Source organism: Marmota marmota, unplaced genomic scaffold (assembly GCF_001458135.2).
Source record: "Marmota marmota marmota unplaced genomic scaffold, marMar, whole genome shotgun sequence".
Lineage (NCBI taxonomy): Eukaryota > Metazoa > Chordata > Mammalia > Rodentia > Sciuridae > Marmota > Marmota marmota.
The window spans coordinates 29,952,307-29,969,740 of record NW_026000016.1 but is presented as its reverse complement, the minus strand read 5'-3'; the positions used below and the strand labels follow the sequence as shown (position 1 = coordinate 29,969,740).

The following is a 17,434-nucleotide window of genomic DNA, read 5'->3' as shown; positions in this document are numbered from 1 at the left end:
GGCCACTGGGCCTTTTCTGCCGGTGGTCACCGTTCCGCCTACCTGGCAGGCGCTGGGGGTGGGGGGCGGCTCTGCCCCTCAGCAGGCCGCTGGGCCTGCTCTGTGGATGGTCACAGTTCCCTCTACCTTGCCAGCGCAGGGGGAGGGGGCGGCTCTGCCTCTCAGCAGGCCGCTGCTCCTCTTCTGCTGGTGGGTCGCAAGCCCGCCTACCTTGCAGGAGTGATTGGAAGCTCTGTTCAGCCGTGGGCCACTGGGCCTTTTCTGCCGGTGGTCACCGTTCCGCCTACCTGGCAGGCGCTCGTTAATCAACTTTTTATCACTGTGACTAAAATATGCGACAAGAACAACTTAGAAGAGGAAATGTTTGTTTTGAATGCATAGTTTCAGAAGTCTCAGGCTGCTATGGTTGGCCAACTCCTTTGCTCTGGGTCTACAATGAGGCAGAGGGTCATAGAAGAACGGTGTGGCAGAGGAAAGCTGCTTAATTCATGAAAGCTGGGAACAGAAAGAGAAAGCACAAAGGGCCAGGAAAAAATTTATTTTCCCAAGGGCATAACCCAGTGACCAACTTCCTTTAGCCATAGCCTATCTGCCTACAGTTGCCACCCAGTAATACATTCAAATTATTATCTATCAAATGGATAAATCCATCGATTATGTTAAAGCTTTTGTAAACTAATTACGTCATTTATGAACATTCCTTCATTGTTTAGCATATGAGCTTTGAGGGGAACACCTTAAATACAAACCATAACAAGAGTTTCTTCTGAGACTTTACTATTTTTTTCCATGGTCAATTGACTTCTTTATACTCAAACAACCTTGGTTATTCTAATTTTGTTTAAAGAACCTTCACAATGTATGCATTTATATTTACTTATCTGTTGATGATTGTCTATACTTTCTAGATGGTGAGGTCTTTGAGAGTAGCTACCATAGCTCATTTTTAGATCAACAACATTTTAGATTAATGCTCAGTTCTTAGCAGTCAGAAACATCCTCATGAAATCATAAAGCAAACAACAGGCCATCTTTCATAATCTCTTCATTTTATTAATAGGTGCAAATAAGATAAATAAGGAAGGGGGAATGGGAATAGGAAAGACAGTAGAATGCATTAGACATAACTTTCCTATGTTCACATATGAATACATGACCAGTATAACTCCACATCACATACAATTACAAGAATGGGAAGTTATATTCCATGTACATATAATATGTCAAAATGCACTCTACTGTCATGTATATCTAAAAAGAACAAAAAAAGATTTTAAAAAATCAATAAATATTTGTTCCAAATGGATTTTTATAGAAAGTTATCTCCATTTGTGGTTATTTCACTGATGTATTTGCTATTAATATTATTGGAAAGTAACAAAAGATTTCATGGTGCCTTTATGCTAGCTATTATTTACTAAACACCTGCTATTTACCAGGCATTTTGCAAACATTTAGTTTTTGTATCATGATGTTCATAAACAGTTATCTATTATAATACCTATTCATCAAGTTAGGAAACTAGATCTACTACACTTGTTCATGAACACACTATACCATATTTCATATAGAAAGCAACCTTAAAGTTGGTAGAAAAGCTTTCACATTGCATGTTAATTTTCTGATAATAGCCAACATCCTCTGCTTTATCTCCAGGAGGACAGAGACTATGTCTCTTTATAGTTGCTTTCTCTTAGCATGGTGCCTGGCATTCAGTAGGTATTTAGTTAACACATATAAATGAATTGAATAATGAACACCAGTATTGTTGCTATTCGCTTTATCAGGTAGAAGTTAAAAATTGAAACTGATCAGTCATCAATCTCAGTATAACCTTGCTTTTTTGCTTTCTTGACTTGATTTTGGTTAAAAGTATCATTTTAAAAGAGTAACTCTTTGAAGTCAGAAATCAAATGCTTCTATTTCTGTTTCTGTTTAATACTTTGGAAAGGAAAAATTTGGAAAAAAAATGTAACTAGTAAGTACATGTTTTCCCAAGTATTTCATCTACATTTTTTTCTCTTTTTATTTTCTCAAATTGAATACCCAGACATTGTGGTAATACTTTTATCTTACCTACGTATAAATGGTCCTTATTTTTTATTTTAAGATATATAGAGATATAGAATTCTATTGTCTTGAGAAGATATTTCAGATGCTATCGTAACTTAATTGTACTATTTACTGGAGAATTAAATTTATTATTTGAACCTATTTTTTCCTACAAAATGGGGAAAAATATGTAATTAAATATCAAATTTATATTAATGCTTTTCAATATTGTTTTCCATACCCAACGTTTTTACGTTTTCTTTCCTTCGGTTTTTGACATATGATTTTATTTCTAAAGTTTTTCTTTTTCTAAAATTATTATTCTATTCATATTTCAAGTCACTAAAAGTGTTTTTTAATTTTGAATTAGTTTAATGTTTATAAAAAAGTTGCAAAACTAATATAAATTTGTGTGTTCATCACTCGGATTTCTTCGCTCACATAAAGAAATTTGTTTTATTATTTTCTCTATATACTTATTTTTAATTTTTCTCTCTTGCTACATACTGTTATTTTTTAATTATGAGACAAAGTTGCAGAATCCATATCACCTTATTTCAAAAGGTATCAGTGCATATTTTCTATGTAGCCATATTACAAGGGATCAAAATCAGGAAATTAACATCTGTACAAAGCTATTTTCTAATCTATAGACTGTATTAATATTTTATTGATTATCCCAATAATTTTATTTATAACAAAACATCTTTTCCAGGGTACAAACTAGAATTTCACATTGCACTTGTTTGTCAAGTTTCTTTAGTCACTTTTAATCAAGAATGGTTAATTCTTGAGTCTGTTTTTTCTTTCAAGACCCTGATTTTGATAAGTAAAGGATAAGTATTTTTAAGATTATTTCTCAATTTTGTTTTGTTGTTGATTCTACATTATTAAATTGAGGTTATGCGTTTTTAGCAGAAATATATCATTAGTGCTTAGAGTCCAGTCTCCTCCACAGCTGTTCCAAAACTTACTTATGGAGTATTAGGTATCTCCTAGGAGCAATGGGAATGCTAATTGCTATGTTTCTTCATTTTAGTACATAATTTTAGGATGCCTAAATGATGTCAGTTTCCTTAATGATTGTTGATATTAACTTTAACTATTTAAAATGTGTCATCTCTCACGTTTCTACATCATAAACTATTTTCCTTTTATGAGTCAATATTTAAACACCCTGTGTATATCTTCTTTATCATCAAATTTTTGTAGACTAATTTAATACCCAATGATGATTCTTACCAGAATCAATCATTACTATGTTTGTCAAATACTGATTTTTTCTATAACCCCACAATTTCTTCTATTTACTTACTAATAATCTTCTGTAAGGGCTTTTCCTTCTCTTCCAATTATTTATCCATGTATTTATATATGTATGAACTGATGAATTCCTATTTTATTCAATGGATTATAATCAGTCAGTGTCACTAATTATTTTGGTGCTCAAAGTGTCCCAGATTTTGCCAGTGGAATTTTTCAAGGCAAGTTTTTTGAAGAATCAAATTATTTAACCAGGAAGATCAAGGAATTAAAGTATTTTTTATGGAGTAATGGGCACTTTAACCATATTATTCATTAGTGGTTATGGATGTATATCAGTAGTATAGACAAATACAACAGAGTATACATATTCATGAGGCATTCTAGGACCACTACTGACTTACTTGTATTGCTGTATTTTCTCCATAAGCTTCTCATGAAGAGGCTTTCAATGATTAATGAAACTTACTTTTAAAAAGTCTCAAAAGGTACCAGAGTGTATACATTTCAATGATATTAGAGTAGCAAACTTGGTGATGTGTATTTATCCTAATGATTCTATGGTTGGAGAAAAAATATTTTTAAAAGTTCAAGTAATAAACCACTCAAGAGAATTTGATTTGTTACATTAGTGTCTCAACTAGATTTGATCAAAAAGGTATGATTCATCATGATCACCAAGTAATCCTCTGGTTCTCAAAATATATTTTCCTTCACTTCGTTCTTTATGATTTTTAAATCTATTAAGCTTTAAGTTCTTTGAGAATAACTCTTATTTATTTATTTCTGCCATTATATACATATTGCTTAATATAAGGCATGAAACAATCCTAATGGGGTGGGGTCTCAATAAGTATTTATTGAATGAGATTAAAGTAGCTCTTATGTACTGGTTGCATCGTGTGAACAGAATATTACACTAAGTGCTTTACATTCTTAATGTGTACATCAACTATTACACTAAGCCTCTGAATACTGTCATTAATTTATAGATAAAGATTCTTAGGCTCAGGTTACCTCACCTAGGACACACTGTTAATCATAAGTGGAGACCAGTTCAAACCCAGTTTGATCTGATTCCAAAACTCATACATTGAGCAGGTAGGCAATTCAGTATCAGTCATTACTAGAGAGTTTCCTCCTTTGAGGTATCCAGAGGTCCTGTGGGACTAAAGAAGTGCCAATTTATCAGAGATATCTGCCTTCAGGCAACCTTCATTCAAAAGATGCCCATTGTCTAAAATTATGTTTCATCCTTCCAAGTTCATACTTTTAAGACTCTTAAGACTGCTAGGCCACATAAAAGAAATGAGAATTTTTGCCAGAGCTTAGAGTTTAGTTTCCTTCATAGCTGCCACCAAACTTACCCCCAAGTATTAGGAACCTCCTAGGAGCAATAGGAATGCTGGATGCTGTATTTCTTAATTTCAAAAGGCTAATGGAAGGTGAGTTGAAGATACTTTTAAGATTGCCATGGTTTATCCTGTCACACACATTAACACACAATGTCACATATATTGTCCTGTAGTCATGTTTACACCATCATTTTCCAAATATATTTTGTTTAATTTTTTAGCCTAACAGCTATTTATACTAATAATAATGCCTTGTAGTGTATGGTTACACTATAAGTTAAATGATACTTGATAGTGACTTGAAAACTTTAATAACAGAACTCCTTTTTTAACAAGAATTTAGGAGAATTTTTGTCCCTCTATGTAAAAAGGTACTGTCACAAAGGTATTTTGTAAGCTAGAGAAATGGAACTACTTAGATTCTTTTTCTTTTTTATTATTATTAGTTGTTCAAAACATTACATAGCTCTTGACATATCATATTTCATACATTTGATTCAAGTGGGTTATGAACTCCCATTTTTCCCCCATATACAGATTGCAGAATCACATCGGTTACACATCCACGTTTTTACATACTGCCATACTAGTGTCTGTTGTATTCTTAGATTCTTTTTCTGTGACCTCTGTTATCACCTGAGCCATCAGAGCATGATTTGAAAGCTGCTGATTTAATTTGCGTGTCTTTGGAAGGATCTCTGGAAGGATTACAAGGAAAAAAAAGTGATATTATTTGCCTGCAGGAAAGAAGGCTGAGTAGTTGAAGAATAGAGGTGGGCAGTCTTTTCACTGTAAACTTTTGTAGATTTTAAATTTCAAATAATATAAATACATTATATACTAAATAAATTAATTTAAAAAGTCAATTTAGTATGGACTTACCCCACCCAACATGCATGTATGCACACTCTTGCATGTACGTGCAGGTACACACACACACACAAACACACACACACACCATAGAGATAGTAAGTGTTCAGATGGAGAGTTAATGTACGCTCTAGAGGTCAAGGAAAAGGCACTTGAAGTGAGCTTGGGGAAAACAGCATGAATGAAATTTTGAAATTGAGAATGAGCATAGTGTGTTGAGAAACAATGCAGATGTTGACCAATCTGGCACAGAGTTTGGGGAATAGTAGAAGGTAGGTAAGCAGTGGCATGTCACATTTATAAAATCATTTCCTGCATTTATAAAGGAATTTCTTACTTAAAAACATTTATTTTATGTTCATATGTTCCTAGTAATGTTTTGGCATGTAGAATGTGCAGATGGTATCTTTCTTCATATTACAGATGAAGAAATGGAGGCTCAGAGAGAAAAAATGATGTGCCTAACATACCAAACTCACGATCCATATAAATGCTTATGGATGCACGTGTTAAATACTAAATGTCTTCTCTGGTTATCCTTCAGCTACTCCAAAATGTCTTCTGTGAGCCAGGGTGGGTTATATTCCTGTTCAAAATTATTTACAATCCACTCAAAAAAGATGATTCATTCCCATTCCATTGATTTTGGGCTGGGCCATGTATTGTAAGCTGATGAGTCATATGCCACACCCAAGTTGAAGATGTAAAAAGCTGTTTTAGGCAGCTTTTTCGCTATTGTGACTTTAAGATTGGACCAGAAAAATTTTAAAAGAGGAAAAGTTTATTTGAGAGCTCATGGTTTCAGAGGTTTCAGTCTATAGAAAGCCATCTCCATTCCTCGGGCTAGAGGTGACACAGAACATCATGGCAGAAGAGTGTGGCAGAGGGAAGCATCTCACATGATGAGAAACTCCACTGGCCAAATACAAATATATACCCCCAAGCCATGCCCCAATTTCCATCTGCTCCAGCCACACCCAACCACTTCAGTTACCTCTCAGTTAATTCCTCTGAGGGCATTAATTCACTGATTAGGTTAAGTCTCTAACAACCCAATCTTTCCTCTCTGAACCTTCTCTCATTGTCTCACATATGAGCTTTTGGGGGACACCTCTCATCCAAACCCAAAGGGAAGCTTTCTTACTCCTCCCTTCCTGCACACCTCATGTCTGGGCTGTGTATTCAGCCTTGGAGCTAAGATGAAGAGACATGGGGAACATAACTATAGGGAACCTTAGCTCACATCATGAGAGTCAGAAATTTTTTTTTTGTTTTGTAACCTGATGAGATATTTTCTTTTCTTTTTTTTTTTTTTTTCATGATACCGGGGATGGAACCCAGGGGTGCTTAACAAGTGAGTCACATTTCCAACCCTTTTTATTTTTTATTTTGAGACAGGGTCTCACTAAGTTGCTTAACACCTGATTAAATTGAGTCTGGTCTCAAACTTGTGATCCTCCTGCCTCAGCCTCCTGAGTCCCTGGGATTATAGGCACACCACACCCAGCAGATAGGTGCATTTTTATCTAAGTAAAACTGATTGTGCTAGGGATAACAAAAGCAAGGATATTTATAAGAAACATTCTGAACAGGGATACTTCCAAATGCTTACAAAAAGATGCTTGGAGCTTATGAGTTTGTGATGATGTTAGTACACCTCCATGTGGAGATATTCTTGTAAGGCATTGATGCTGTCTCAGCAGAATGTCTGGTACATCATAATTAGCACTCAGCAAATGTTTATTAAACTAAAATATTGAATGGGCACTTAGATTAAGGGTCAGAACTGAAGATAAAAGCTTTACAGTCATCATTATAAGATGACAAGCTTTTCTACCTAAAGAAAAATGTAGCTAAACAATAGAGCAACAGGCCAAGAACTGTGGCTTGTGGAATATATCAGGTAGAGTTTAGTAAGAGGCAAGGGAATTAAAATAGAAAATAAACAGGATAAAAAGGGACATAGCATCACAGGGGCCAAGGAAGAAAATGTGTAAGAAACTTGGTGTTGGTACTGGTTTCAAAGTGGCAGTGATCAAGCAGAAAGAGAACTGTGAAAAGACAGAAGTCCTAGAATCTTTTTATGAAGGTTCTATATTTTTAGAGACAGCCTTCCTCAAAATTATCAGTATACTAGAATGTTTCTATCAAGGTTCTTAACTAATTTTCACAATGACATAAATAGCTTATCAAGTCCTTAAAGTGTCATGTGTTCTCCACTACAGTAACCTCATTAACCCAAAGAGTAGAACTATTCTGGTGTGATTGGACACTTTCTTAGGTTCTGTATGACTGTTGTTCTTATTTTTTTCTTTTTAATTTCCATTTCATACCTTCCTACTTAACTTTCTTTTTTAAATATAGTAACATAACCCAAATTTGCATGTCTTAAGGATCCAGGACTGTTGATTCACAACCATGAAAACTCTTTCCTACTGAGAATGTGCTCTGATTCTTCTGTTTTATTAACAACCAATTTATAGTCACCCAGGGTGTGTGCTCACTGCACATGCATTTCAATGCATGCTGAATTATTGGTGTAATTTTACTGTGACCTGCTAGTTCTACTGGACAATCAGTTGTTTTGAACCTTTTCAGCCATATAGTGTCCTGTGTAGCTTCTTCTTACTGTTCACTGCTTTATTTCAAGTGATGATATAAAGTCATTTTTTTTTTTTTTTGGAGACAGGGTCTTCCTATGTTCTTTAAGCTGACTTTGAATTCCTATGCTCAATTGATTCCCCTGCCTCAGTCTTCCAAGTAGCTTGCAAGTTCAGGTGTTCACCATGTGTGCGTGTTTATAATAGTTACTCCCATAGGCAACAATACCAGAAAAATGTTAAAATATCCTTTCACCACTGTCTAGTAGATTATTAGCATATTAAGTGTTGCCTGAGTAAATTTATTAATATAAACTAGGACAGTTTGTGTACATTTTTATATTCTTAAATTTGCACTTCTGTCTTATATTTATCACTCTAATTTGCATTACATTTAACATCAAACTCGCTATTTTTTTAAATCATAATCTGGGGACAAGAAAGTATAAAGACTTATAACATATGATTAACTTGACATGAATTATTGTTAAATAAATGTATGTTAACTATAATACTGTAAAGCTCAATGTTGTGCTTCTAAATTGAGATTATCCACTTGAATAACATGTTTGATAACCACATTTACAGGCAAGTTAATTAAAATTTTTGTTGAAATGTATTAATAGCCTATGGTAGAACAATTTAATTTTAAAGATAATTGTGATTTTAAAAAGATATATTGTTCAAATTATAAAAACAATTTATTACATTGCTGAAAATTAGGGTTCACAGTACTTATCTATGGCTTATATTTTAATACTTATTACAAAGTATTGATATATGATCATTTAAAAAATAATAAGAAAAGGAAATTTTATTAACTTTAAATAGGATGAAGGATACCATTAATTATCAAATTGCTTTATGATATCATGATTAATACCAGCAATTTTTTCTTACTACAGATGGTAAATATATGTAAAATATCAGTCACTAATTTTAAAACTGATAAGATTGTTTCTGTAGACATTTTTATTTCTTCTCATTAGGTGAACAAATATTTCTTCTATAGGTGAAAAATTCCCAAATCTTTTGATATTTCTCCTTGTAAGACTTCTAAATCAGTTACAAATAATAAGGCAACATTCTTCACATTTTAATGTCAGAGAAGAAAACTGAAGTATATGTTGTTTATTCCCTTCAGAGTGTTACATTGTAAATAAACAACTAATGCAGGTCAACCTAAGACTCTAAGTTATTAATATTAATTAAAAATTTTATTAACATATTTTCATCATAATGATGAAATGAGTTTAGATTTGATTCACTTTTATTTAAAGATTTTATTTGTAATAACCAAGAGAAAGAATATAATTGGCTTTTGATTATTTTTTATGGAAAAAGAAGTTATTTTAAAAATCAACTGTTAGTAATAATGAGATGGCTATCAGTTATCAGATACAAGGCAACTATATGCACAGTTACTTGGCAATAAATTATTTTAATTATTAAACTCAAAATGAAAGGAAGATGGCAGTAAATGTAAAGACTTGAACTCAGTAAATATCTTATCCATTTGTGCATGGCTTCTGAAAGTTGTCATCACTTTAATTCAGGCAATTCCTTTATATCGCATAGTCTGGCAAATAAAATCAGTTGATTTGGTAAAGTGTTATAGATACATTACTCAAAATTATTGTGACTGTATATTACTTTAAGGTTTCTACTTTTGAAAGAGTTGGCCATTTCCTCCTTGAAATACATCTCTTCTTGGTTACAGTCAGAATGTTCAACAATAAAGAAAAGAGTAAATAATATATGGTGTGTTCAAATAACAAAAATACCAGATTGTCAGTGGGGCAGACTGGGCCTACCCTGGGCCTGGGCTCCTGTGCAAGTAAAAAACAAAAACAAAAACAAAAACAAGTAGCCATTGTATATTACCTATGAAAGCATATGGAAGGAACCTAAAATCAAGGAAAGGAGAGATCTGTCTAGAGCTTTTGAATAGAAGTTTAACCATCAGGATCTTAAACAGAGGAATTTGCAGTCAGGGTTTGCCACAGTCTGGCTGGGCACAAATCACGAGCCACTGAAGCAGGAACAAACTTTATTTTCAAACTGCAGGAAAACACTTCACACAGCTCCCGGGGAATTCTCCCGAACGCCACGAGGCTTCTCCAGGAACCCCCAGCCGGAAAAATCTCTCTCGGAAATCCCTCCTCCTGCACTTCCCCAACCAATGGGAACTCTCGGGGAATCCCCGGAAATCCCCACGAGAACTCCAAAATAGTGCGAGAACTCAAAAGTTGCGGCAGAGGCGGATAGTAATGCCTCGCCTGTCAATCAATACTGTTGGCAAAATGCCAGGGGCCATACAGACTCGGCCGTGGCTCTCAGCAAGGGTTTAAGACAAGAGGTAGAACATTTATAGTTGACAAGATCTGGAGCATACTGTGGGAATATGAGGCTAAATTAAAGTGCAGTTTGTATGGAATGACAGTAGATAATTGAATGTGCTGTGCACCTGAATATGAAAACCTTTGAGATAACACGGGAGTTGTATTAAAAAAGATAAAGAGTAAGACCTTTAGCTAGGTGTCAGAATCTTCATCCCATATGATTGGAATATTTGGGGAATGACAATGAGGAGAGAAAGGATCAAATGGTCTGGAGGCTAAATGAAGGTTGACAACACCAAAATTGGCAATATAATAAAATTGGAAAGATTGAGATTCAAAGTTTGTCATCATTGTTTCTTTTGTTATTATTTTTTAAAAGATATATGTCTTACTGATTTGAAAAGTTTTGAAAATACCCAGTGGATCTAGGAGAATACTATTTATTCTAATTGTTTGTACTTAGATTAAGGGAGAAAAGATAGTTTCTTCCAAAATGTTTGTAAATAAGAACAGGAGATAGATTTGGGGTGAATGGAAAGGAATGAATGTTAAGACAAAGTGAGTAATATAAACATGGAAATAGAGAAGAAAAATATGCACTAATTTATCAGATTGAGGTTTAAATGAAATGAGTTGTGAGAGGTAATTGGAAAAAAATATTGGAACTTGATGTTGAACTTTGAATATTACTTTGACCTGTAAGGTAGTGATTCTAACTTACTGTTGTGCAGGAGCTCAGACCCAGGAAACCGATTCAGGATCTCAGTAGGTGGAAGAAGATGCAGACTGCAAAGCACACTTAGGATAGTAGACATTATTCAGAGGTGGCAACAGCTTCTAGCCTCTAACTTTGGCTTTAGCCCCCAGCCAATTCCATTTTGCCTCCTCAGTTCCATTTAGCCTCTTTTTATATATAGTCTAAACAAAGAAGGCACACTGCCAAAAGGTTCCTTCAGTGAACTCATGCACACAAGCAAATTTATTATCTCAAGTAAATATAGTGAATCAGTGTGTTTCTGATCATGACTACACACTAACCATACACAACCAATTCATGGCCTTGGCTGCATACTAAAAACATAAAACATAGCAGCCCACCAGAAGCCTCGGCAAGGGAGCCTAACCATCGCCATTTTGGGGCTGCCCCAATGTTTATCCACCCCCTTTTGTAAATCACCTGATAGAAGGGAGGCAGAGAAAGACAGGCAGGAAGAGACAGACTCAAATATGGGACATATTCTTATTAGTATTTCCCTACTAGGGAAATAAGAAGATTAAGTGTTATGTACTTTAGTTTGTAATTTCATCTCTCTCCCTCCTGGAGATCTGAAAAATTCAAGAATGTTAATTACTTCAGTCAGCCTAATTAAGATGCCTTCCTTACTTTAAGCAACTGGAAACCACCAAAAAAAAAAAAAAAAAAATTTAAAATAAGTTGATTAAAAAAAACAATACTTGACTAAATTAATCTAGAGAAAGTATTCAAGATGAATTAAAAATAAGATTATGCAGGTATGAGGACTTTCAGTCATGGGATAAGAAGACTTGACAAAGCTCAGGGAAATCAAAGTGCTGGGTGAGAATAAGGGACTCAATTCCTCAGTGTAAAATACAAAGCAAAGAGCCATTGTGAAGTGAAGTAGTCAGAAGTTTATCTTAGACACAGAATATTATTCAAAATACTTGGCAGTCTATACAGGAAGTTCATTCACTTGTCAGAATTGGTGACTAACAAATCAGAAAGGACACCTGTTATAAATAACATCTGTGAACACTCTAGTCTAATTTTGCTGAATAGTAGCTCTGTCCAAAAGTCCTTGTGTTATTAGCCACCCCGCCAAATATTTGAGTGTTCAAAAGAAGTATTTTCTCCTAAAAAATTTTCAGAAGCCTTCTAAAAATAAAGCTAGATAATATGACAAAGGCCATACAGCTAATAAATGGTTGATAGTGTTCAAATACCATCATCCCAGGAATTCTTTATACTCTGTTTTAAACACAAGACATCAGTTCTCTTTATCCATCTTTCCTTGTTTCCAGCATCCCTCTCTCTTTCCCTTCTCTTATTTATTCAGCAAGCATATGTTGAACATCTAAAATTGAGCACCACATTTCCATTACGATGAAACAGTATATACTCATTTTATGTTTAATTTTCACCTTAGATCTATAGTCTTCCCATTTAAAATATATGTGGTGTCTTAATCATAAAAGAAGATTAATAAATACTAAGGAAAATTAAAAACTTTGTCCATTGAGAAATTACAAAAACTTGTCATTCTTGGATATTTTATTTACCATATGCTTTTCTTGTCCAACTGCATATCATGGCCAAAAAAAAAATTAGGACAGAAAATAATTTTAAGAACAAAGGTTTTTATATTTAACTAATGTAACCAAAGTATAAACATTAATGTAACAAATAATTATCATTGCTCAAGGTGAATAAACACAGAGATAAAATATAACACTAAGTATTTCTCCCAAATAGCTTGTGGAAATGCACAGTTCCTATTCACATATAATTTTTGTGTTTCTTAAAAGAAATCATAATAAAATATATACAAAATAAAATTTACCATTTTAATCATTTTAACTGTATTATTCAGGCATTAATTACATTCACATTGTTAATTCAATCATCACTACTATTTATTTCCAAAAATTTTTCATCATCCCCAACTGAAACATACTCATTAAACAGTATGACTTCCCCCTAACCCCTGGGAACCACTCTTCTACTTTCTATCTCTCTGAATTTGACTACTCTATGTATGTCATATAAATGAGATCACATAATATTTGTGTCACATTTGGCAGGAATGTCTTTAAAAAGCATCTGGGCCAGAGAATTGAAAATAAATGTAGTACCAATTAGCAGTTCACTTGAGACTGAAATGCTGGAATTAAAGTGCTTTTCCACCTCTTAAATAGAGAATTCAGAATTCTTAAGTTCAAAAGCTATATCTTTATTTCCCATTAGTTGAAAATAAAATTTAGCCTTTTAAAATTTTTTGAAGTTTACTTGTAGCTAAATCATATACTTTTAGACACAAAATAATAATGTTTTTCATGACAATCAGCCATATCTATTATTTTATCTCATTTTAATCTTTATAACAACTCAATGAAACATGTAATGCTTTATTTTCTAAGGATAAAAATCAAGACTGAGAAACTTAAAGTAACTTTTGCAAAGTCAGCTGGGCATGGTGGCAAATGCTAGTTACTCAGGAGCCTGAATAGGGAGACTAAGTAGGGAGGATCACTTGAGTCCATGAGTTCAAAACCAACCTGTGCAATATAGAAAGATCCATCAAAAAATTAAAAATAAACTAAAATAAAATAACATAAAGCAAACTAAGGGATTGAATTCAGGGATTGAGTCTCTGATTCAAAAAATCATACACTACTACTTTTATCGTCTACTTTTAGTGAAATAATGTTATGATAAAGATAAGAAGCATCTTTTCTGTGAGGCAAAACTTTTTGGAATATGTAATTTCCAATAATACTTCTTCCTTATAAAATATTTAATAGAAATGTCTGCTTCAATATGACTTGAAGAAATAACAGTTGTAAAGTAAATATTTTAAATCACCTCAAATGCCAAAATCATGCCTTGCTTGCTATAAAGGAAGAAAGAGAATTTAAAATGAAGTAACATTGTGTTCATTTGTAAATAACATATTGCAACCAACTGTTTCTTAATTGCTCAGACTGTTGATAAATAATCCAGCCCGGCTGCTCTCCACAGACAATTTGCTTTGGATCAGACCAGGCAATTCAAATGACACTAATTACAGGGAAACCTTTTTATATGAATTCTTGTTTGTCATGGAGAAGAAAACTCCTTGATAAAGGGTGAAGATTTTTTTTTCTTATTTTTGTCCTAAACAAAGCACTCATTACCAAGCGGAAGTTATGTTAGTTGAATGGATTTTGATTGAATAAAAATGGATCAAGTTGTATATCATGTTGAAAAATGTGTATTTCATTGGTCTTACTGTTTATTGTACCGTCATGAGTTATGTTACCATTTCATTTTCATTAAATGATAGAGAAGATGTAGAAGCTTTATTTAAAGCAATATTTTCATTGAATTAAGCTACATTACTGAATGATTATTTACTATAACGGAGATTTGTATATTAATAGATGTGTCTTTACTAGACAGAAACCGAGACTTCAGGAAGTCTTAACTTTATCAAGGGATTTGCTATAACATGATATCATTGTATTTATGATTTTATAGTGTTAGAATGAATATTAAATGAAACAAAATTCCCAAGGATTACTCAGGAGGCAGCTAAGTACATAACATTTTGCATAGATGGTTTGAAGGCACAATTTTGCTCCATCACTGCATCCATATCCTTGAACGATTTTGACTGAAGACAGCATTTCTTTGAATTTTTCATTAAACCAGACGTCTTGAAATATGAATTCCTTTTATGTTTCTGTGAGTTTTGGCTAAAAGAACCCCAGTGAATAAATCATACAATACTACGTGTCACCAGCACTTGTGAATATTTCTGCTTTGTTATTCTATTCTCAGTAGAGCACCATTGATTATCAAACTCAGCGGAGAGCATTTTATGATCATATATCTCCATTAGCTCCTAGTTTGACTACCATAGATTTTTCTGGTTAAGCTTGCATTATGTATTAGGAAGCCTATCTCTTCAATACAAAGTTTGATTTCATTTTTCTAAGCCTAGAACTCTTATTATGTATTATGTATAAAGATTCTTATCTTTTATATGTAAAAATAGGCTGCACTGTCTTTGTGCAACTGAAATGTATGCCATCTTTTTTCTTTTTGATTCACAGCTAGCACATTATACTATGAAGATGAATCTCTACAATGCAATGGCTGTCAAGGTAAATATTTCTTCACTTGTTAAACAAATGAAAAGTCAATTGTGCCCTGAATTCGCTTTTAATAAAATGAGCAAAGCAGAATAATGCAAATTTGATTGATATGCTAATGGTAAAGGGAGAAAAGAGTACATAGTTAAAAAGTTAGTTATGCTAACAATATAAAAATTAGAGTATTAAAATTAAAGTAAAATGTAAAATATGTAATTATAAATGCTGTGTTTTAGAATGTTAAATAACTCTGGGCCATAACTAGAGAAAGACTGTAAATATTAATGAAGCAATGTATTAGTTTCCATATGTCATATAGAATATTGTGATAAATAGATGAACATGGTTCTGGAATATAACATTCCTGCCCAATAGAAATCAATTAGAAATTATTCATGTGATTTAACAGTAATAAAATCAGTTTTCAGCTTAGAAGTTTTATCTGTGTCATTTCTGTGTTGATTTTTACTTGCTATTTTTTCTAATACAAAGCTAACTTCATCAACTCTAGGGCTTGAACTTAGTTGCTACACAGATTTGGGGAATTGCTTCTTCTTCTTCTTCTTCTTCTTATTATTATTATTATTATTTTGTCTCAGACAATATGGTAACAGCTTAATTGCCAAACTATTATAAACAGAGAAATGTCTTAATTAAATTTCCTTAATATTCTTAAGACCTACATTGTATTTCTTTATTAAACTTTTAGTTCTTACTTCTGAAATAGATTTTATTTGGGTGAGGTAAGGTTGTAAATACTTTCCAAAAGGCCTCAAAAGGCCTGGGTTGTACGACAGTGGCAAAATTAACTATTTTGTATATTGTATATTGCTTTTCTCTACAGGTTTAAATGTGTAGGGAACCTAGCCCAGGAACATTCTCCAGTACACTGTCCACTTCTCTGCTCTCCTGGAGTTTGTGAAATGATGAATTCACAAGAAAGAGATTTTTTCCTGCTTCTTCTGTAGCTGCAGAGTGCTGTTTGCCTTTTTCAGTAATATTCACACAGGGAAACAATTTGATTTTCTTTTTAAATGGGAATGTTTTAGTTTTAAAATTTAGAGGTTTAAGATTCTCTGTATAGCTCTACCATAGACTTACCCTTTGAGTCTTCAAAACCATTAGATTCTTTCTTCTCTGCTTACTTCATGTCAGATATGTCTCTTCAGTAAAAAGTAATCAATACTGAGAACTTAAAGCAGTTAATGACCAAAGCCTGAGATATCCCTGCAAGGAGGTCACCAGAGAATATCACAGAAGGTCTTCCTGTTCCTCTCTACTGCTGGAGAGAAGTACAGAAAACAAGGTTCAAAAAATGTACACTTATGTATATTATTCATATTGAATTCTGATGTGACTTGAATAATTAAGATTCCTTTAACCAATATTAGGCATATATAAGAAACTTACATCTACATGAGCCACTTGGAAGGCAGAGCTTTTTATTTATTCCAGCATTATACTAAAAGCTGTTATTTCCTGGTAGCTCCATTCAATGTCAGTTTGATATCACTTTGTCTTTGATTAACATCATTGGACAATGTAGAACTTTATCTGAGTCCTGTGATCCTGGAAAACAGCAAACATTAAAACAAACAAACAAACAAAAAAACAGGTCTTTGTGTTTTAAGAACTGCTAAAAAAGAAAAAGAAAAAAGAAACAAAACAAAACCATGTTTCTCCCTATGACTTAGATAAGATGGACAAGACACATAGATGTCCAACTTGTTTACTGATGACAAAGCCAGACTCATCACTTCAGATTCCCATTCTTTACCTAACAAATAATAAGCTTATTCTTCTTGATGCACTGATCAATTGGAACAATGTTTTTTAACTAAATTGTGATTTAGTTTCTCTTCTTTCCATATGTCCCTGCACTTTAGCCAACATACAATATCTTCTTAATATTACCTCTTGAGAATAAACTGCTTCAGGATAAAACATTCTCTATTATACCATCCACTCATGTCATTCTTTTTATGCACATCAAATGTTTTCTAGGTTTGTTTACACCTTCCTATAAAAGAAAAACTTTTGTTGTTTACCTCTTGACATGCTTAGAAATCTTATGGCCAGT

At 33.3% G+C, this 17,434-nt stretch overlaps 1 protein-coding gene across 3 annotated transcripts in view; it reads left to right on the top strand.

Moving 5' to 3' along the window:
* Spata17 (spermatogenesis associated 17) overlaps positions 1-17,434 on the top strand; it is a 201,939-nt gene that overhangs the window by 23,128 nt on the left and 161,377 nt on the right. For all 3 annotated transcript variants that reach the window (XM_048809352.1, XM_015483373.2, XM_048809351.1), the window contains exon 4: positions 15,316-15,366. In XM_048809352.1, the coding sequence (XP_048665309.1) occupies positions 15,316-15,366 (51 nt within the window). The remainder of the gene's footprint in view (positions 1-15,315; positions 15,367-17,434) is intronic.